Source organism: Beta vulgaris, chromosome 5, assembly GCF_026745355.1.
Source record: "Beta vulgaris subsp. vulgaris cultivar EL10 chromosome 5, EL10.2, whole genome shotgun sequence".
Lineage (NCBI taxonomy): Eukaryota > Viridiplantae > Streptophyta > Magnoliopsida > Caryophyllales > Amaranthaceae > Beta > Beta vulgaris.
The window spans coordinates 4,742,875-4,766,035 of NC_079206.1; the positions used below are offsets into that span (position 1 = coordinate 4,742,875).

The 23,161-nt window shown below is 34.4% G+C and overlaps 1 protein-coding gene across 1 annotated transcript; it reads left to right on the forward strand.

Moving 5' to 3' along the window:
• The first annotated feature begins 1,182 nt into the window (after positions 1-1,182).
• LOC104892684 (cyclic nucleotide-gated ion channel 18) lies at positions 1,183-7,413 on the forward strand. The gene is made up of 6 exons (XM_048645131.2): positions 1,183-1,679; positions 3,144-3,335; positions 3,836-4,071; positions 5,854-5,965; positions 6,077-6,313; positions 6,851-7,413. The coding sequence occupies exons 1-6, from the start codon at positions 1,314-1,316 to the stop codon at positions 7,244-7,246; spliced, it is 1,539 nt and encodes a 512-aa protein (XP_048501088.1). The 5' UTR covers positions 1,183-1,313; the 3' UTR covers positions 7,247-7,413.
• Positions 7,414-23,161: the final 15,748 nt, after the last annotated feature.

Genomic DNA, 23,161 nt, shown 5'->3' on the forward strand with positions numbered 1-23,161 from the left:
GAGTGTATGACCCATACTTTCCCTTCTTATGAGTAACCCCATTTTATTATATGAGTAACCCCATTTTTATCATATGAGTAATCCAATTAATTCATACTAGTAATGTCATTTAATTTATGATGAGTAACCTAATTTAATTGTACGAGTAACCCTAAAGGTTCACAAAAGTAACTGCATTTGCTTATAAGAGTAACCACATTTCTTTATAGGAATGACACCCATTTATTGTTAAAAGTAACTACATACTCATACAAGTAACTCCATTTGATCATAAGAGTAATTCCATATGTTAATAAGAGTAGCTCTATTTGTTTATAATTGTTTGTGCATAATGGTCAACTTCAAAAGGTCATATCTCATAGCACACTTAATATTTTGGGAAGATTCAAGTTGGAGATGAAAATTTGACTCAATAGCTTTCCAACCTCAGGTCAAATGCTCGATTCTAATGAGAAACGAGTGAAATATGACCATTTGAAAATGAGCTGAGGGTTGATAGCGTGTCGTGCGCGCGGCCACACCTGTAATTTCGTGTGTGGCCGGCCACACACAAGACGTGTTGTTATTATAATGGAACTCTGATATGTCTATCTAATATTTGTTACTTTCTACCGACAAAAAATCATAATTCAAGCAAATGTGCAAATAGAAATCAAACCATTAATATTTATAAATATATATATATGTATGTAAAATTTTATTTCTTATGTTTATTTAACGGGTGGATAGATGGGTCGAGTGATTGGGTTGGATGAACCTCCACCATAATTTGACCCGATCCATCCACCACCCGCTTAAGTTCGGGTTTTCGTTAATATATCTTAGAGGTGATCATTTGTTGGGACAGACCAAGGTTCGGGCCAAAAAATCAGCGCCAAAACCCGATATTTCAGGTCGGGTCGAAATTTAGCGTATTTTTCCAAATCTAAGTTGTTCGTGGTCCGAAATTTTAGTCCAATAAATCGAGTCGGGCCGGATCCGACGGCGGGCCAAAAATTCATGCCCAAAACCCACCCATTTTTTTTAGTCGGATCAAGCTCATCTTGGTCACTTCTACTTATATCTTGATGGGATGGATATTTATCCATGGGATTTGGATGAAATTGTCAACCCTAAACGGCTAAACCCATGTCTCTCTCACCAAACCCAAGTACATAATAAATAAAAGTCCCACACATACAAAAGGGGAAGGGGGAACCCAACTGAATTAAACGATGTTCATTATTCAATTCCTTGATGAAAGATGGACACCACACAAGAGGCACAATTCAGTTGACATCCTCCTGCCATTTCTCTCCACGTAAAACCAAGAGATGTCATTAATGATCAATGTTCTTGATCCGGAGAGCCGCTTTGTAATCAAATGGAGACGCTTAATGCTTATCATCGGGATCTTGAGCCTGATTCTTGACCCCTATCTACTGTACATTCCCAATGCTAAAGGCCCTATGTGTTCAGGCATGGATATCCAGGCGGGTATCTTATTAACATTCTTCCGAACATTGATAGATTTGTTTCACCTCCTTAATATTATTATAAAATTTCGTATAGCTCTTCAAGTCCCAGGTCCTAAAGTTTTTAAGAAGAAGAATTTGATCAAGGACCCTTACTTGATTGCGATCAATTACATGAAATCAATGTTCATGATCGATTTGCTAGCTATACAGCCATTTCCCCAGGTATGTATAAATCTGTTAGACCGCATTTAAATTTATGTATATGGAGATCACTGGAGTCATTGGTTACTCGCCATTAGGGATGGAAATGGATCGGGTTCGGGGCGGGTGGAGCATCACCCGCATCCATCACCCGCCTCCATCCACCCCACCCGATCCATCCACCACCCGCCAATTCATCCACCCGAATCCATCCATCCATCACCACAGGGTGAAACGGATGGTTCGGGTGGTAATCGGATGTAAATACTAGTGACAAATTAGCACAAATTCGTGACAGAAAATTGTGAAAAGGGCAGAAATTCGTGATAAAATTAGGGCAGAATATTGTGAAAAAAAGGGGAGAAAATTGGGAACACGGGGCTGCAGAGAATTAGAAGATCTTCCCTCGTCCATATCAACAGATTTCTTGAAAAGCATGAAGACAACAATGTATTAATTAGCGTTCATATACTTCCTTTAACATGATACTAGTAATAGTCTTCCCCCGTTCCCCGCATAGCACATACTTGAAGGTTGAGTTCAAAGGACCTCTGGAAGAAAGAATCTCAGAGGCATCACAATGGGCACTACTAACAACGTCCGACTTAATTTCAGTAGCAGGTCTGCATGGATAATACGTTAACAGTTAACAATGGACGCTTCCCTTGATGCTACCACCGTCAGAAGTGCCGACCACCAGGCGAGCAGTAGGGAGGCAGACTAGAGAGCGTTTTATTGAAATTTTAGGGTTTGAGAATCACTGCTGTGTAGTTAGGAGTGTTGTGTAATACTAGTAAGAGCGTATTCAATTATTCATTTGGACTTGGGCCTAGCCCAGCAATACACGAATTTCAGAAAAAAAAAATTGTTTTTTATATTTTCGGGTTAACGGGTCGGGTGGTGGGTGAAAATTTTCCACCCGAATCCGTTAATCCGTCACCCGCCAATCATCCATTTAAACCGGGTTTTTCATCCGTCCATTAAGTCGGGTGGAGCGGGTTAGCGGGTGATCCACTGGATATTTCCTCTTTCCCTTCTAATCCCAAACCACCAGTTCTCTATGAATATCAAATTCTTATGCTTTTCAAAATAACTCGTATTAGATATCATATATGTATCAGGGCCGTTTTGAAAATTTTGGAGCCCTGGAAACAAGGGTGATTTCTTCAAATATGAAAGTAAAATTTTCAAAATAATATATTTTTAGGCCTTTATAATTTTGGGGGACCTGTGTTGTTGGGCTCCTTGCACACCCTCATCTACCCCTCTATGTATACGGTATTACCTAAGTGCCACTGACTATATTATAAATATTTTCTGGTCGTATCAGATATCAGACATGTATACCCAAGAAACATAGTATCCTCTTTTTCACTTCTCCGTCTACCTAACTGGAAATTCTTTGTCACAACTCACAAGATATGTGTCCAAATCTGTAACCTCTTTTTAATTTAGAGCTGACTTCTTCTCTTTTGTATGTAACAGATGATAATTTGGTCAAAATCTCCTATGGAGGCTAGTTCATTGATACCACTTATTGTGCTAGTACAGTTAGCTCCACGGACAATAGCAATGGTTCCTCGGGATGCCAATTTTATAGAATCTTTCGGCATTGCCACAAAGAACATTTGGTCAGGGGCGGTTCTCAATCTTTCAGTTTTCATTTTGATGGGCCATGTGAGACCTATTATCTTGTCTGATAATTGGAGTATTTTATTTCATCAAAGCCATCAATCTTAACAATTTGTATTATTACCATCTAAACTTCTAAGTTAGTACTCCTACTGCTCGTTTGGTAGTCGTTAATAAATTGCGGTAATGGGAATGAATTTTAAGTGTAGTTTTATTAGGGAAGCATCCCTAAAATCTCCATGGGGAGGTATTTTTTCTTTATGGGCGAGCAATCTCACCTATAAACTTGTGTTTTTGTCTCCAAGGGGAAGCAATTTTCATTACCACTCATTAGTCATTACCACCTACAAGGTGGTATTGGATGAGAATGAAAATTCAAGAAGGAAAGTGGACACTTTAGTATAAATTAGCATTACCATGGGAATGGACAATGATATTCTTCACAAATTTACACACAAATTCATTCACCTTACCACCGTTTATAACCAACTACCAAACGGACCGCTAGTATATGTCTCTCAGCTATTTCCTTTGTTTTGTAAAAGTTTATAGGAGCAATGTACTATCAACTGTATCTGGAACAACTACATCAGTGCTTTGAAAAGGTTGATTTTGTCCACCCTGTTGGCGATGATTGCAGTCAACTACATAAAGACTGCATCAATAGACAAAAGGAACTTAACAATGGGATGCTTTCGGATGCCTTCGCAAATGAAATTGGTTTAAGGAATTTTATCCAAAAAGTGTTCTACTGCTTCGTCTGGGGTGTAAGAAGTTTAAGGTAACTATTTTACTCCCTCTAATTTACTTCCTCCGGTTTATATTAAGGCTCTGTTTGGTAAGGCGTACAACATTTTGCTCGAAAACTGTTTTTCTTATTTTCAATTTTACATTGTTTAGTTTGCAAAGGAGTGTAAAACCGTTTTCCCTACTAGTAGAATTGCTCTCCCAACCAAACGAAGTCTAAGGGTGCGTTCTGTTCAACTTAAAAAATTAAGTTTTAGGTCCAATAAGTTCAGATAAGTTCAGATAAGTTCAGATAAGTTGCAATAAGGTCTAATAAGTGCAATAAGTTCCAATAAGGTCTAATAAGGTCCAATAAGTTCCAATCAGGTGCAATAAGTTCCAATCAGGTGCAATAAGTTCCAATCAGGTCTAATAAAGTCCAATAAGTTCCAATCAGGTCTAATAAGGTCCAATAAGGTCCAAATAGTCAATGTTTAATAAACATTTGTATTATTGTCCACTATTTTGTTATTCATAATTTCATATCACTATTAGCGGATTATGTTATTATTAGAATTTTAATTAAAGTACCACAATGATTATATAGTATTATACTTGTATTAGTGTCTATTATTTTTTTATTTATTTGTATTATGTCTATTATTTTATTATTTATTTGTATTATGTCTATTATTTTATTATTCATATTACTATTAGCTGATTATGTTATTATTAGAATTTTTTATTAAAGTACCACAATGTATAGTATTATACTTTTGCTCATCTTAGATTAGTAACTACTAGTATTTTATAAAATTAATTTTTTGATTTTCTACTAGTGTTTTATAAAATTAGAACAACACTATTAGATATATTAGTGATGAAAGTTATGTATAGGCAAATATATAAATAGTAATTTTTTTGTTAAATTAATTATCATAAGAGATAATTAATAATCATTATTTTTTAAAGGACGAATTATAATAATTATTATTCCGTAAAAAATTTTGAGGGGTAGTATTTACGTTAGTGGTAATATTTGTGTTATTCATGGTCAATGTTTTTGTCTAATAAGGTCAAATAAGTTTCAATCAGGTTCAATAAGGTCTAATAAGTTTCAATCAGGTCCAATAAGGTCTAATAAGTTTCAATCAGGGTCAATAAGTTCCAATAAGGTCCAATAAGGTCAATCAGGTTCAATCAGGTCCAATAAGTTCCAATCAGGTCCAATAAGTTGAATCAGGTCCAATCAGGTTTAATAAGTTCCAATAAGTTCAGTTCAGGTTCAATAAGTTCAGTTCAGATAAGTTCCAATAAGTTCAGGTCCAATAAGTTGAATAGAACGCACCCTAAGAGTGTGTTTAGTTGTTATAACTTAAAATATATTTTCTGCAAACGTGATTTTCCTATTTCTTTTGTTTGGTTTGTAAAGAGTGGAAGACATTTTCTTCCTTCGAGGAATGGAAAATACATTTTTCTCTCTATTATTCACCTCTCTTCCACCCATCCTCCCCTCTTCCTATATATCCTGTTAGGGTATATACTATATACTCTATCACCCCCTCCTTTCAAGTGATGTCGAGCTTTGTGCAAGTGCACGTTAGAAGTTATTCATCTTACCAATTTTTAAAAAATTGAAGGAAGTTAAGGGTACTATGAACCTCAATTTTACATTTATAAACATCTCATTTTTCTGCCTCTCAAATTCTTATTTTTCGTTGCTTCTTTTCTTCCATGTTTATTTTTTATTTGAGATCTACTCCTTTTATTTCATAAAGTTCTTAGTATTTGTGATTTCAAAACTTATGCTTAGTGACTAAGAATTTTATTGTTGCAGCTCCTTGGGCCAAACATTCGAAGCAAGTTTTAATGCGATGGAGACAATGTTCAGTTGTGCGGTAATCATATTCGGGCTCATCTTATTGGCTGACTTAATTGCGCGCATGCAGGTATACTACATTCAATAATCTCCACCCATACTCTCTAGAAATATTTGTCTAGTAACCTGTTTATAGACAAATATTTTCTGTTTACAACTATCTTCTGGCCTCTTTTCGAAGACCAGTGTACAATCTGCAGGGGCTAGAAGAGAAAAGCAGAGGATAAAACAGAGAAGGCTTGAGGAATGGACACATTACCACGACCTCCCTCACGACCTAAAGGGGCTTGTTCGGCAGAGCGTTCAATCAGAATGGCAATGTACTAAAGGAATAGACGATGAAGCCATCTTGAACTCGCTTCCTTTGGACTTACGACGTGATATTCGAACCCACTTGTACAAGGAACGTGTTTGCACTGTGAGTTCTCCCATTTCATCGTCTTCTCTTGCCTTCCTAAATCCTAACTCATTCATTGTATCACTAATGCTTCGTTTGGTTGGATGTAAAATATTTTCAATGTAAAATGATTTTTCATATAAAACATTTTACGATGGAAAATTCAAATGCAAAGCTAATTTTTCTTTGTTTGGTTCAATGTAAAAAAAAGTTATGAAAAAAAGAAAAATAGAAGGGGAAAGGAGAGGATAGATAAGAGGATAGTAAAAGGTTGCTAAGGAAGAGGGACGAAAATGTGTTTTCCCTTCATTTTGAAAGGAAAATGATTTTCACCTAAAGCTCCCTTGATGGAAATCTTGTTTTACACCCCTTATTAAACCAAACAACGAAAAATGAAAGGAAAAGGAAAACTCATTTTCATGGAAAATATTTTAAACCCTACCAAAAGGAGCCTAACTGTTACTCTGTGTCCAGGCAATCCTTACAAGTGAGGCCACTTTGATGAGGGGCCAATTTCAATTCAAGAATTTGAGTTGATATGTTGTTTACCCTTTTCAGATACCTCCCTTCACTAGGATGGATGAACAGCTTCTTAACTTCATCTGCGGACACTTACGAACTTTCACAGGAGCAGAAGGAACATACATAGTGCTACAAGGGGATCCACTTGAACAAGTGGTGTTTGTCTTCAGTGGGTTATTACAGCTTACACATCGTACTGCAGGCCGCTCCAACTCTCGAAAGCTCGAAGCAGGTGACTTCTTTGGGGATGATCTGCTAACATGGGCTTCACAACCAAATTCGTCAACCCAAAATCTTCCACCCTCAAATTTCACAGTCAAGTGTATTAGCAATGTTGAAGCCTTTTGTCTCCCTGCTCAAGATGTTAGACACTTGGTTATTTTTAATTATAGCCAGAAATTTCAGCTTGCTCTTAGAGACCATCATGCTTGAGTTTACCAATACACTTTAAGCTCGTTATAATTTACCATGATAATAATGGATGTAAACTTGTAACTAATAGCTTTATACATTGATAAAGGGACAACTTAATCTTGTCTATGTAACGAGCAATTGAGCATGATTTAATCTTAGAAGGAAATGTTTGTTGCTGAATGTAATTTGGGCCTTTTTGTTTTATGGGTCCAAGTCCAATTACGGAGATGCATGCTGAACGATTTGACCTTTCTACCTCAAAAGTCAAAAGCACTTGTATTCAGAGAAAGAAAAAGTTGATTAAATAAAAAAGAAGTTTTGTCTATGTAGTTAGGGGAAAAAACTCAAAATGGATGGTGAGTCTTTTCACCTGAAATCTAGTGAAACTTAAGTGAACTTTATTGAATTTGATTGAAACTTATTTTAAGAAGTATGAATGTATATGACTTGATGCGGCTTAATCCTAATTTAAGCCAGTATAAACTAGATTATGAAATCCAAAAAATAAACTTTGACCAGAAACACAAGACTCGATATGGGCCCCACTAAAATAGGCTTGACTTGATATGGAGCCTAACTACAACTACAAACAAATCACCCTAGAAACAAAGCACATCGATTTTAATTTAAATGGACCACATCTGAATGGCCCAAATACCACTTATAGACTTACATGTAATTTGTATTTGATATACAAAAAGCCCTTTGTTGTTAAAGCTGTGAAAATTTGATTACTAAGCACACTGCAACTCACTTTACTCTGCCACTAAAAGATGAAATACTTGATAAAGAGCTAACAAAATTTTTGAAGACAATTTTTTGAAGGGAAGGTATAGGTTGCAATTTTTACTAATTCACTACATGTAAACTTCAATTTCCCATTGCACCATTTTTATTTTTGCCCCCTTTGTCTTACATATAGAGCTTCCTGATTTAGAGCTAGAGTAGTAAATAGTTACAAACTAAAAATTTAATTGATAGGTTAAAAGCCAACAGAAAAGAAAAAAAGTTTAATATGGCTAAATGTTGCATGTATTACATTATATACTCTTTTGTTAGTAATTGTTACATGTGTTGTTACTATATTGAAAATACATGTGCGACTCATGATTGTTCAAATGTGAACTCATTTTCCATGCTCTCATAAAAAGTTCAATTTTTTTAATAAGAAATATAAAAGTTGAGATAATCAGAAGTCTACAAAAGTTCGAAACCTAAAAATGAAAATAATTAGTAAAACTCAATTAATTGAGTTGGCTAAATCATAGGGATACCCAAAATATAAATCGTATATAGTTTAGATCATTGCCTTCTATAATTATTTGTAGACAAGAATAGTGAACTTTATTTTCAATGATCAAACGAATCAATGCTAAATCAAGAAGTGAAGACAAAGCAACTAAAAAAGGGAGAGAAAATGGCCTGATATGGGGACAAGAAAGATTTACCTCTAGAAGTCTTGAACTAATATTCCAAAGACCAAGATACGTTCGCACCAAATAACAAGTAGTGCATATACCAAATTACGTGTATATGACCATATGAACACATGACTTCCACACTGTTCAAAGGCCATAAGACCAACCACTTATCAAATATCACGACCTTTGAATTTTGGTCAAATAATACAAACAACTCCACAACACCAATATTTCATCTCTACAATTTTTCATGCTCCAGAAGTTTCTTTGCGCATTCATTGCACCATATAAAGATACGAATATTTTACCATGGCTACAATAAAATTATAGTCATATCGCTTGTCTAATTTAAATCATTTATTTTTAATTTCAAATCTATACCATTTATTAAGTTGACTCTAATAACCAAACTAGAATTAAAACTAACACTTATACATTAACAAATTCAGAATTACTTTCTTTGTCTCAAAATACAGTTCTCATACGTCCCAAAATATAGTTCTCATATCTATATTTAGTTCCACAATTTTTCGTGATTTTTCTTGAAAAATCATGTCCTCATCAATTTGCTTCTTGAATTTTGATTTTTTTTGCTTTGTTTATTCAACCCAAATGTTACAATTAATGCTCTTTCAGCCATTATTCTCAATGTTCTATCCTAAAATCATCTTTTTTCCATACAACATTTATTTAAATAAACAAAAAAATCTTTATTATACCTTTTAGATTCTACTTACCTTAATTCCCGTGAAAAAATAGAATCAGAAACTATATTTTGGGACAAAAGGAGTAATCATTAACATGATTTTGACGATTTTTTTTAATGTTTTAAAAGTCAATGAAATTAATAATACATGTTGAGTCACTAAAAGTAGAGGACTAATACAATAATATTAAGTAATTATAATTGTAGCCACTTAAAAAGCTTCCGAAACATCCAATATATTTCCATCAATTTCTATTTTCCACATAATACAAGTCTTAATCATTATACTTAATTTTCAATTTTATAATTTTTACATAGGGACCCAAGATGTCACTCTTGATGTAAAATTCCACGTCAGCTCTTATCTAATTTATGCTGACTAGTAGCCACATTGATAATTAAGGTTGGACAGATTTCAAGTGTGGGGTTATGGTTTTGAGCAAGTGGTCGTCATGTTATTGCTGACTCACATCCACGTTTATGTCTGAGGTGTACCCTTTTATGTTTATGCAAATTGCATCACCTACACCTACACCTACTTGTAAAAAAATTCAGAAAAGTGCGTATGATTTCAGATAACCTAGTACTACCAACAGCAATGAAAAATACTAACCAACCTTTAAACTTTTATAAAGGCCATAATTCATTGATCTAAATGGGATGAGCATGAGCCCATAGAAAAGGGTCAAAGGGCATAATTTTAAAGGGAGGTTTAGTTATAGCCGTATAGGTCAATGGAGAGAAGAGAGTATATATTAGTAGTATAGTATAGAGGATTGTAAAACAGTAACGATAAAAGGTGGGTAGCTCATTGCTTCAGTCCCAAAGGACTCCATGCTTACCTTTTCTTGGACATCTCGTGCGTAAAGAGTTCAAAACTTCTCCTAGAAAATTACAAAATACTTCCTTTTTTAAATTGCTATATTGTGTATTTCATCAGATTTCAGACAATGTAACTTTTAAGGTTTTTAGAGAATATATAGGGTAAGAATAGGAGTTAGCTCGAGTGGATAAAGCGCTCCCCCTTAGTTCCTGAGATCAGAGGTTCGATCCTTACTCCTAGCATTAGAAAGGATAGTAGTTAGCTCAAGTGGGTAAAAGCGCTCCCCCTTGGTCTATGAGGTCAGGGGTTCGATCCTTACTCCTAGCTAGCATTATGCTGGGGTATTTACTTAGCATCTTGGGCTGACTTAATTTCCTAATAATAAAAAAAGAGTATATAGGGTGTTTCATATGTTTGATAATGAATATTAGTTGTTGCTAATTTAATCAGTTGTTTGTATTGTCTATTTATATATACTCCATTTTTTTTACTTGCTACATTTGATAATGCACAACAATAAAGACAATGTCACTTTCAAACTTTTGGGAGGATACTTTTTGAGCCATTTAATGTAAAATAATGGAGAAAGGTAAAAAAAATAGTATTTTTGGATTGAAAAAGATAAAAACAAATATAATAGTAATACTTTATGGTGGGTCAAGTACCACAAATAAGGAAATGTAGCCCAAATAAGGGAGTATTGATTAGTTGACTACTATAAATTTATTATAAATGCGTTTCGTAGATTTACGGCATGTTCTATTCAACTTATTTTTACTAATCTGAACTTATTAGACCTTATTCTGTAAAAGTGTCAGACCTTATTTCTGTTGAATTAGACTTATTAGATCTTATTTCCTTATTAAACTTTATCTAAACTTATTTGAACTTATTTTTTCGCATTATGTAAAATGAAAGTAATAGTCAAAAGTCAATATCATAAAAGTAGGTAAAATCATATTTTATACTTATGGTTGAAGTTGTTCATGAACCGGTTATATATGCAAGTAAATTCATATTATAATGGCTATTTTTGACATAGACAGAGATATATTTTGCCATGGTTTTCCACACTTAGCTTCTACATTCTTTCTTCTCTCTTGCAAATAGTAATTATGCACACAACTAAATATCAATTAAGATTAGGGTTGGCAAAAACTGACCTAATCTGATAACAAGGCCTGAAACTGACTTGAAATTTTCGGGTTTGGGTTGAGATTTTCAACCTGAAAAAGAAAATGGGTCGATCCAACCCGACCTGAAAATATAATGGGTTAGGTTTAGGTTGACCTTTTGAACCTGAAAATAACCCGAAATGACCTGATTTAAAAATAACTTATATTATATTGGGTTAGCCCTTAGTCGGTTAGGTTATAATATTGGGGGTAAGTCCAATTTTTGGATCTTAGGGCCTGTTCTCCCCAGCTTATTTTCAGTTCAGTTCAGTTCAGCTCTTGACAATACTTTTACACTCACATATCACTATTCATTTCAGTTCAGTTCAATTCAGTTCATTTTAGTTCAGTTCAGTTCAGTTCAATTCAGTTCAATTCAGTTCAGTTCAGTTGTTTTATGCCGAAGAGAACATGCCCTTAAAATATAAAACCCTAGAGTAATTGAGTAAATCACTCCATTGCACGACGTTTTCCTTTTCCACTCCTCCTCTGCTACAGACTACAGAGTATCACTAAATCATCAAATCACTTCAATCAAAACCCTATAGTAATTGAGTAAATCACTCCACGGAGTTTTGATCATTGGATATTTAGATTTTTATTTCAGGTCATTTTGGGTTGGTTTCGGGTCAACCCGAAAAATATATGGTCGGTTTGGGTTGAGGTTTTCGACCTGCAATATAAATCAGGTCGGGTTTGGGTCTGGGGTAAGTGACCTGAAATATAAATCAGGTCAACCTGAAACTGACCCAACCCGACCTGATTGTCGGCCCTAACTAAGATAAATAGATAATCATTTATATTGGTATTTTCGATAGTTTTATTTAATTTGTATATGCTTACTATATAATCATTAATATTAGTTCTTTTATAATTATTAAATGTGGTGACACATGATCGTGTTTGGCAAATAGAATTTTGAGTTTAGTTGTTATAATTTAGAGTTTTACCTTTATGTTTAGCAAATTGACTGGAAATTTTAATTTTTCACATAAATGTGTGTGGTAAAACTTAGTTGATTGCTAAAAGCTGATTACCTTTGTTTATATAAAATGACATTTATGGACATATTAACTGATATGTTAGTATTATAATTATGGCAAAATAGTCATTCATACACTCTCTCGCCTAATCCTATAAAAAAAGCTCCAAAGAAGAGCTTTTTCATTTTGAGAGTTTTCATCCCAAAAATCTCTATTGAAACTCTCTTTATCAAACACCCCCATAGAGTTTCTGACTGGTCAAAAACTCTAAAAGTGGTCCAAAACTTTCTTTTTACCCCAAAATTCTAATTGCCAACCACCCATGACAAACTAGAAGAGTGATGTTCTCAAGGTTTAGATTATACACCCGAACTACAATGCTTTTGTAACAGGAACTTACCTCACTATTGGATGTTAGTTCAACTTATGAATTACAGAGAAAGAAAAACATAATATAGGGAAATGGAGATAGTTTTGAGAGAGAGAGAGAGAGAATTAGAATCAAGTGAGAGGATTAGAGGAAACAAGATTATTGTAACTAATTTGTTTGATGCCTATAACAAATTACAAGAAGTATTTATAAATGAATTTAACAAAACTTAGAATAACAAACTAATAACAACCTTAACTAACTATTTTAACAAACTCCTTAACCTTCTAAACCTCCTATAACAGATTTTAATATGGTAAGATGATTATCCCTTAATTATCAAAAAAAAAAAAAAGATGATTATCCCTTGCATAAATAGCTTTTTATTTTGAACTGTAATTTTTTTTTTACTTTGAACTGTATATTCTTAAGATCAATATATTGTACTCATTCTTCCATGTAAAAAAAACTTGATTTGTGGTGATGATGTTAGGTCCTTTACCCTAAGGCCCCAAGATAATATTACCCACAAAATTGTTTTAACACTACCAATTACGACAAGCCTATTGAAACAGGAGGTATTCGATTATGAACAAGCCAAATTGGAACTTGAGAGGTTAAAAATCAAGAGGTAAACAAAATTTGGAAGGATGTTTATGCCAAAGGAAGCATGTGGTTGAATCACCTTTGACAAATCACAACCATTTGTTCAAGTTCTAAAACAGCTATCTTATAAGACAGTGTGGGGTGTGGCGATCAAAATTATACAGGGAATGATCTTGTGATCTTCCAGGCTCCAGCATAGAGCATATGACATATATATGATATAACACCAAGCCAATAAGTGTAGAAGTACTAGACCTGGGCACGGGCCGGGCCTGTTCACGGGCTCGGTTTGTGGGTTGGGGAAATGACGGGTCGGGCCCGAGCCCGTGAGTGGCGGGCTTGGCCTAAAATTTTCAGATTTTGTCCACGGGGCCGCGGGCCATGCTCGTGCCTCCTGCGGGCTGGTTCGTGTTTTATGTTGTTTTTTTGGAATTTTGACAATTTTAGGCTAAAAACCAAAGGAAAAGAGCGTTCGGCCCACGGGCAATTTAGGCGGGGTTCGTGCCGATGCAGCTCTGAAATAAATTTGTTGATCGTGCCAGCCCCGCGGCCCACGTAGCAAACAACGGGCCGGGTCAGGCCAAAATCGTGACGGTCCGGCCCAACCCATGCCCACCTCTATGTAGAAGCAAGGTAAAATTATTTTTATAAGCCATTATTTGCGTTTATGAGCTCAAATAGGTGTTAAAAATAGTTCGAGTGTTCCTCGTTAATATATACCTCGTGTTTTATGTTGTTTTTTTGGATTTTTGACAATTTTAGGCTAAAAAACTGAACTGAACTGTGAGATCCTGAATCGCATAGAGAAAGTGAAAACTGAACTGAGAGAAACTAAATTGCACAGAAAATTAAACTGAAATTAACTGAATTGAACTAAATTAAATTAAACTGAAAATAAGTCCAAAAAAATAGGATCTTAACTTATGAACGATGATGGTTCTGCTGGACTACAATTACAATAACAATAATAAAGGTTGGATTCAATCTGATAAACACACTACCGACATGATGAATTTATAGTTTTTGGCTTTTCCTTCATCAATAAGGTTAAGTTGCCAGATTGGACCTATGCGAGCGCTAATGAGCATAATTTAAGGTGATCACACTTCAAGTTTCCTCATATACTTCATAATAATGTAATTAATCTGAGTCACAGTCACAGTACAATCTTAAGCTGGCCGATACAGACATACATATGCACGGTTCATATATCATTAGTAATACTATTGTATTTTTGGCATTTATTCATTTAGTACTTCTTCTTTCAGAGTTTGATTGGCTCATATCAGTAGATGATATGTGCAAGGCAAGCCTATGTGTTTGCTGTTAGGTACTCAAAATAGATACTATCACTGATAGATATCGAAGCAAATTTGAGTACATTTGTTATGAAATTGATGGCAGTCATGATTTCATGTGGAGAAAATTGAGGGTGATGAAAAGATTATAAAATGAATTGATGGGATTGGGTTTAAGTGAATTTCACATCAGATCGAATCGATTATTAAACAAAAATGGAAAATGATATACATAGCCCTTAAGCTAATAATTAGATTGGTTTGAAATTACATAAATAATTAGATTACAAAAATTTGAATTAAAAAAAAAAGATATTCACATTGGGAACTCCGATTTTTGGGTGTTTCCATTGATAACCCTCAATTTTTTTAAAAAATTTCATTGGTAACCCTCAATTATTGCATAAATTTCAACAGTGATACTATGAAGCAAAAAAATTTTAATTGTTGTTAAATGTTGAAATTTTTCATTAAAAATTAACGTCACACAAACTAAGATGTTCTCGATTAGTCTTATAGCATGCAAAACGAGATACTTATGGTCATTTTTTCCAATTCCGACGTCAAATTTGATCCTTAAGGACTAAAAGGACTTTCTGAACCTTAACAGAGCTATTTCTGTGACATGCAAACTAAGGCACATCAATCGATGTTTCCTAACGTGCAAAGTGGAGTATATTTGATCGTTTTTTGTAAATTTCGGCCTCAAATTTGAACCTAAATGACCAATGTGACCTCCAAAATCTTAACCGAGTAATTTTTCTGGCACACAAAACAAGGTGACAATTGGGCAAGCAAATTGAGACATTAACTCTAACGAAAAATTAAGTTAACGGTTTTTAGTTTAGAATGTCACATATGATATTAAGACAATAGCTTTGGGTTACCAATGGGATTAAAACTAATCGAGGGTTACTAATGAGAAAACCCTAAAACTAGGAGTTATCAATGGGAAGTTTCATTAAAAAAATAAGCAAATAATAAGATTGTATCTAAAATGTGATAAAATAAATTAATGTGTTCATAATTATATATAAAAATAAAAAAATATGTTAAAAATTTACAAAAATAGAATATTAGATTAATGAAATGAAATTTTGTGCTCTGCCAGTAAAGTTCACTCAGGTAAAGGTCAACTTCAAGTTAAGTTAGGTTCCACTCAAATCAATTTTGTGTTGGTTTCGAAAAAGTATATCGAGCGTAGTTGACTAACTTCGATTTTCCCTTTCTAAATCAGGTATCAAATTGGGTCATTATTATTATGTCAATGGGGTCATGTTAGATTTATTATTTTTTAAAAAAAAATCAATTGCAACGTTAAATATGGGTATACAAATTAAACAAACTATGAAAGAAAAGATAAATACAAAAAAGTTTAACTCATGTAATAAGATAACAATAGAAAGAACTTTTAGTTAAATTTTATCATGTTGAACTTTCATAAATAAGAAACGTCTTCTAAGAAAAAAAATGAGAGTATTTAATTAGTTTTAATCAAGCAAATAGAGTGTGGGAATTCCCATAAATAACCCGAGTTTTCGAGCTTTTTTATTGGTAACCTCAATTTTTTTAAAAATTCCATTAGTAACCTAAGTTATTGTCTTAATGTCAATAACATTCCATTAGAGTTAATGTTTTGATTTGTATGCCCAATTATCTCCTCAAATTTTGTGCCACAAAATTGTTCATCAGTTTATGTTTTGGGATGATTTTGGCGACTATGGATCAAACTTGAGGTGGAAATTTGCACAAAAAGATCAGGTATACGTCGATTTTTATTTAGAAAACATCTTGATTGGCGTGCCTTAGTTTGCATGTCCAAAACATTGCTCGGTTAAGGTTTAGGAGGTCATTTTCGTCTTTTAAGGATCAAATTTTAAGTCGAAATTGACAAAAATGACTACAAAAGCTTTATTTTGCGTATCGCAAAACTTATCGAAAATATGTTGGTTTGCATATCATTAATTTTTTTCGTAATTTTTCAATATTTAGTAGCAACTAACTATTTATTGCTTCATAAATCATTATATCACAAACGACAATAACGCGATAATTAAGAGTTATTAATAAGATTAAATATTACCAATAGAAAAAGACAAAAATTGAAAGTTACCATAGGAATTTTCCAGTTCTTTCAAGTTAAAATCGAATGTATGATAAACACTCGAAGTTCGTAACGAACAGCAGATTCACATATACTTGTTGGTCCTTATCACGTGCAGCTGGAATAAGTTTGTCAAAATCTGCGAACGGCCACCTTAAATTTCTTGTCACTTCATTTTCCGAGGCTTCGAGCAGACATTATCATGTGTGGACTGTGGTATGACAAATCCTAGCTAAAATATATATGTACTTGATAAGTACGAGCCTTTTCTTTTACTCCGAACAATTTTAATTTGCATTGGGACTTTAAAACTTAAATAGTTGTTGAATGTTGCTCAAGCAATATTTCAAATTATTATTAATGTAAATTTAAAATTTTAAATCAAACGTTTGAAAAAAATTGATAGGACTACGATACTACATTTAAGTAACTACATAGTAAATTTTATCAATTTGATCTCTTTCTAAATTTTATACATAGTAATGGTCTGTTATCTTCGGCATAAAACAGCTGAACTGAACTGAATTGAATTAAACCGAACTTAACTCAGCTGAATTGAACTGAACTGAAATGAATAGTGATATGTGAGAGTAAAACAGTTGTATATATACTCTCGCTAATGTATATATATAGTTCTTATTTTTATTTTGGGAGTCAAACTTTGAAAACTTTGACCAAATACTCTCGCTAATGTATATAAAAAAACATACTTATGTGGAGTATTTTTAGATTAGAGACAGTGTATCCATTCATAATATCAACTTTTTATATTCTTTACTAATTCGAAATAAAAGATATCGTAGGTCAAATGTATGTCTTGGAGACTGTGCAAAAAGAAACATAAACTATACTTGGGACAGAGGGAGTATTTACTTGGGGTGAGTTTATCCCTCATACCCAACTCCAAACTGCGCCACATCAGCTTTCCACTACTTTTTAATTTTACAGACTCACTCCAAATTCATTCTGATTCTATACTTTATCCCTCATACTCTCCACAAACTATGTATTAAATTGATTTTTTTTTTTAAAAGATAAAAAAAAAAAGACAAATGTTAACTTTTAAGTGGCTAGAAATTTAACTCCTTACATAGTTATATATCATAGTCTTGGATGGAGTCTTTGATTATCAAACTCACTCCAAGACTCCCATCTTTTTCTTTCAACATTATTACTAAGGCCCTGTTTGGCACTAACGTTTGAGGTAGCGGTTAGCAGTTAGACAAGATTGAAACGCTACTTAAGAAAATTATGAGTGTTTGGTAAGGTAGTGGTTGTAGTAGCGGGTAGCAGTTGGAGTAGATTATGAGTAGCGGTTGTGGAACGTTACTACAAGTAACGTTTCAGATTTAAGGTAGTGGTCTAGCAAATAAACCCTATATATTAGCATAAGGTAGAATTATTAACTAATTTTTTGTATCTTTTACAATTCCAACAGCTACTTTTGTCAAACACTTCTAATTAAACAACTAATTTAATTGCTGACCGCTGACAGCTACTAGTAGACAGCTAGCAGCTACACTCAACAGCTACCGCTACTACAACCGCTAACAGCTACTAGAACCGCTAATTTTGCCAAACATGCTCATAGTCTTTGCTCAAGCCTCTCAAAGTTTTTGCTCAAGACTTCCCTTAAGACTACCAATATTCATACCCTTACAAAGTAATCCTTGTAATGTTCCTTAATTTGTCAACGCACTTCTTCAAACTTCTGAAATGAGTGAGATGTTGGGTGCGCCATATACAGGGGAAGAAATATATGAGGCTTTGTTTCAAATGCATCCGACAAAAGCTCCGGGCCCAGATGGCATGTGTGCGTTATTTTATCAAAAATCGTGGAGTATTGTTGGGGAAGATGTGATAAAAAAGGTGAAGGACCTTTTAAATGATGAGGGTGAAATGAGCTCACTTAATCATACTTACATTGCGCTAATTCCGAAAAAGAAGCAATGTGAGACCCCGGGGGCCGGGATTATAGACCCATTAGCTTATGTAATGTGATCTATAAACTTGCTTCAAAAGTTCTTGCAAATAGATTGAAGAAAGTTCTCCCTCACATCATTCATGAGTCCCAGAGTGGTTTTGTTCCGGGACGGTTAATTACAGACAATATATTGGTGGCCTACGAGTGCTTTCACTATTTGAGAAAGAAGAAAACTGGAAAAGATGGGTTTTTGGGGCTTAAGCTTGATATGAGTAAAGCTTATGATAGGGTGGAATGGTGTTTTCTGGAGGCAATGATGGACAAACTGGGGTTTCCGAGGAATTACATTGATGCGACAATGAGATGTGTTCGTACGGCCTCTTTCTCGATTCTGCTAAATGGGCAACCGTCGAGAAAATTTCTACCCTCTCGTGGTCTCAGACAAGGTGACCCTCTATCTCCGTTTTTGTTTATTATGTGTGCAGAAGGTCTATCGGTTTTACTTAGGGATGCAGAAGTTAAAAAAGAGATTCATGGTGTTAAAATTGGTAAGAAAGTGGAGCCTATATCACATTTGTTTTTTGCTGATGATAGTCTGTTATTTATAAAAGCAAATGATGTAGAAGTGGAGAAAGTGTTGGATATCTTCTCTATCTATGAAGCTGCTTCGGGTCAAAAATTGAATATGGAAAAATCGGAAGTCTCGTTTAGCCGAAATATTGAGCCACAAAAGAAAGAATTGCTTCAGATGAAGTTAAATTTTAAGGCTGTTGACGAACATGATAAGTATCTCGGACTCCCAACTTACATTGGTAGTTCTAAGAAACAAATTTTTCAAAGTATTCAAGAGAGGATCATGAAGAAGCTGAAAGGGTGGAAAGAGGGTTTTCTTTCTCAGGCTGGAAGGGAAGTACTTATAAAAGCGGTCGCACAAGCCATTCCTACTTACTCTATGCAATGCTTCACAATTCATGTGAGTCTACTTAATGAGATGGAACGATTGTGTCGTAACTTTTATTGGGGACAACGTGGGAATGAAAGGAAAACTGCGTGGATTGCTTGGGAAAAACTATATGCTTCGAAAAAAGAGGGTGGCCTTGGAATGAGAAATCTCCAATTTTTTAACCGAGCTCTTTTAGCCAAACAAGCCTGGAGGGTCATGACAAATGCTAATTCGCTGATGGCAAGAACGTTGAAGAATAAATATTTCCCAAATGTGTCTTTTATGGAAGCAAAATTAAGTTCAATGGCTAGTTACACATGGCGTTCTATTCTTTCTGTAAGAGAAATCATTGAGCAGGGGGCGATTAAAGTTGTCGGAGGGGGCCAATCAATTGATGTCTGGAAGGATCCCTGGATTCTGAGACTGCCTAAGTTTAAATTATTTTCGAGCAGGATTTCTCAGGAGGAGCTGCCAAAAACTGTTGCTGAGCTTATTGAGGAAGGGAGATGGAATTCTACGCTGTTGAATTCCATTGTTTCAAGCTGGGAACGAGATGAAATTCAACGTATCCCATTGTCTATGTATCCGGAGGAGGACTCGTGGGCTTGGGCCATAACGAAAGATGGTTCTTTCTCGGTTAAGAGTGCCTACTACACTCAGTTAAAAATCAGTAGAGCTGGGAAATCATCAAGTTCAATTAACCAGGGGATGGAAATCTGGGAGAACGTATGGAAAGCAAAAGTAGCGCCGAAAATCCAAACCTTTGGGTGGAAAGCTTTGCATGACAGTATCCCAGTTCGTGCAAATCTCATGAAGCGGAAGATGTGTGCTGACTGTGTGTGTCCTATGTGTGGTGTAGAAGACGAATCGGTGATGCATGCTCTGGTTACGTGTGAGGAGGGTGCAATGATATGGCGGGTCTCACCTTTACGGATTGATAGCAGTGGTGTGAGAATAGGGAATTTTATGGAGTGGTGCCTGAGTCTGTCGAAGATCTTTAAGGACTCACTATGGTGGAGCTTGTTCTGGAGTTTGCTATGGGGGATTTGGTTGCGAAGAAATGCGTGGACGTTTAACCAACAAAAGATCAACAGCATGACCACTGTTAACAAAGCTGTAAATTTTGTGGGTGAATGGGAGAAAGCGAATGAAGTTGTGACTCAGGAAAACAATGAGACGAGGAGCCTTGTGAAGATTTGGAAGCCTCCTGCTTCTGGCTGGGTAAAAATTAATACAGATGCGGCTCTTTTTGGCGAGCATTTGGTGGGGCTGGGAGGTATTGTGCGTGATAATGTGGGGGATGTGCTGCTCTCAACGTGCGAGAAATGGGAAGGAGACTATAGGGTGGATGAGGTCGAGGCAATGGCAGCGCGCCATGCTCTTCAGATAGCAATGGAGGCGGGTTTTAGCAAGGTGGTCCTGGAAACTGATAACCTTAAGCTCTCTTCTCATTTAAGGAAGGCCTATTGTGAGAATACTAGCTTTGGGAGAATTGTGTCTGACATTCTTAAACTAGCACGCGCTTGTAGATCTTGTCTCTTCTCTCATGTATGTAGAGGAGGGAATGGGGTCGCTCATATTTTGGCTAAGATTAGTAAGAATTATAATGAGATGATGGTGTGGATGGAAGAGGTGCCTAGTGAAGCACACCATGCTGTAATTGCTGATGCTATGATATAATATAAGCTATGTTTCCCTGTCAAAAAAAAAAAAAAACTTTTTATATTCTTTACTAATTCGAAATAAAAGATATCGTAGGTCAAATGTATGTCTTGGAGACTGTGCAAAAAGAAACATAAACTATACTTGGGACAGAGGGAGTATTTACTTGGGGTGAGTTTATCCCTCATACCCAACTCCAAACTGCGCCACATCAGCTTTCCACTACTTTTTAATTTTACAGACTCACTCCAAATTCATTCTGATTCTATACTTTATCCCTCATACTCTCCACAAACTATGTATTAAATTGATTTTTTTTTTTAAAAAGATAAAAAAAAAAAGACAAATGTTAACTTTTAAGTGGCTAGAAATTTAACTCCTTACATAGTTATATATCATAGTCTTGGATGGAGTCTTTGATTATCAAACTCACTCCAAGACTCCCATCTTTTTCTTTCAACATTATTACTAAGGCCCTGTTTGGCACTAACGTTTGAGGTAGCGGTTAGCAGTTAGACAAGATTGAAACGCTACTTAAGAAAATTATGAGTGTTTGGTAAGGTAGTGGTTGTAGTAGCGGGTAGCAGTTGGAGTAGATTATGAGTAGCGGTTGTGGAACGTTACTACAAGTAACGTTTGAGATTTAGAGGTAGTGGTCTAGCAAATAAACCCTATATATTAGCATAAGGTAGAATTATTAACTAATTTTTTGTATCTTTTACAATTCCAACAGCTACTTTTGTCAAACACTTCTAATTAAACAACTAATTTAATTGCTGACCGCTGACAGCTACTAGTAGACAGCTAGCAGCTACACTCAACAGCTACCGCTACTACAACCGCTAACAGCTACTAGAACCGCTAATTTTGCCAAACATGCTCATAGTCTTTGCTCAAGCCTCTCAAATTTTTTGCTCAAGACTTCCCTTAAGACTACCAATATTCATACCCTTACAAAGTAATCCTTGTAATGTTCCTTAATTTGTCAACGCACTTCTTCAAACTTTAATATATTTCATTAAATATCAGTAAAAGTTGTAACGAATGATTTTAATAAAGATATTGGAATTTAGAAGATTGACTCTAATTTTGTACAGTGTCAAATTACAAGTGAACAGACTAAAAATACACTAATTTTTTTATTGAGGGCATACAACCATACACGCTACTATCAACATTAATTTAATGAGTATTAATATATTACGTCTATGTTTAATTGTTTGAAAAAAAAAGATTATTTTTTCTTTACGTAATTTTTTTTTCATGCAAAGACCAATATGATCAGCTTGTAGACTATTTGTTGGTGCATTTTTCAAATGAGAGGTTATGGGTTTGAGTCATAAAATATTTTTTTTATTATTTAATATGTCTCATTTGATTGTGTGGAAAAGTGGAGTAATGTGACAACATGACATGTTTTGTCTTCGGGTATATAGATATAGAGAAAGAGAGAGACTATTTCTTTAATTTGTGTCAAAATATATTTTTTTAAAATGAAATTAGAAGAAATAACAAGGAAGTATATATAGGTAAGGTCAATATAGAGCCATTATACTAGAGTTGTGTTCTCTTCACTTGAATTTTATACAATTGAAATTTTTATTATTGATTATAATAAATATATATTTATTGAACACCCTTATCTTTTTTTGAGCACATAGCACACGCTTATCTAAATATTTCTTCTATTTTTCAAAAAAAAATTACACTATTTTATATTTGACACTATTCATCAACCAACCTTGTCAAGTTATCTCACATTATTATATAAGAAAAAAAAATACAAAAATTGAATTTTATTAGATTCGTCATTTCAAATATCAAATGTTTATAATTATTATTTATACATAATAAAAGATATAAATATTTAAAGAAGTATGTTTACAAAGTGAAAAATAAATGTTAATGGAAAATACCA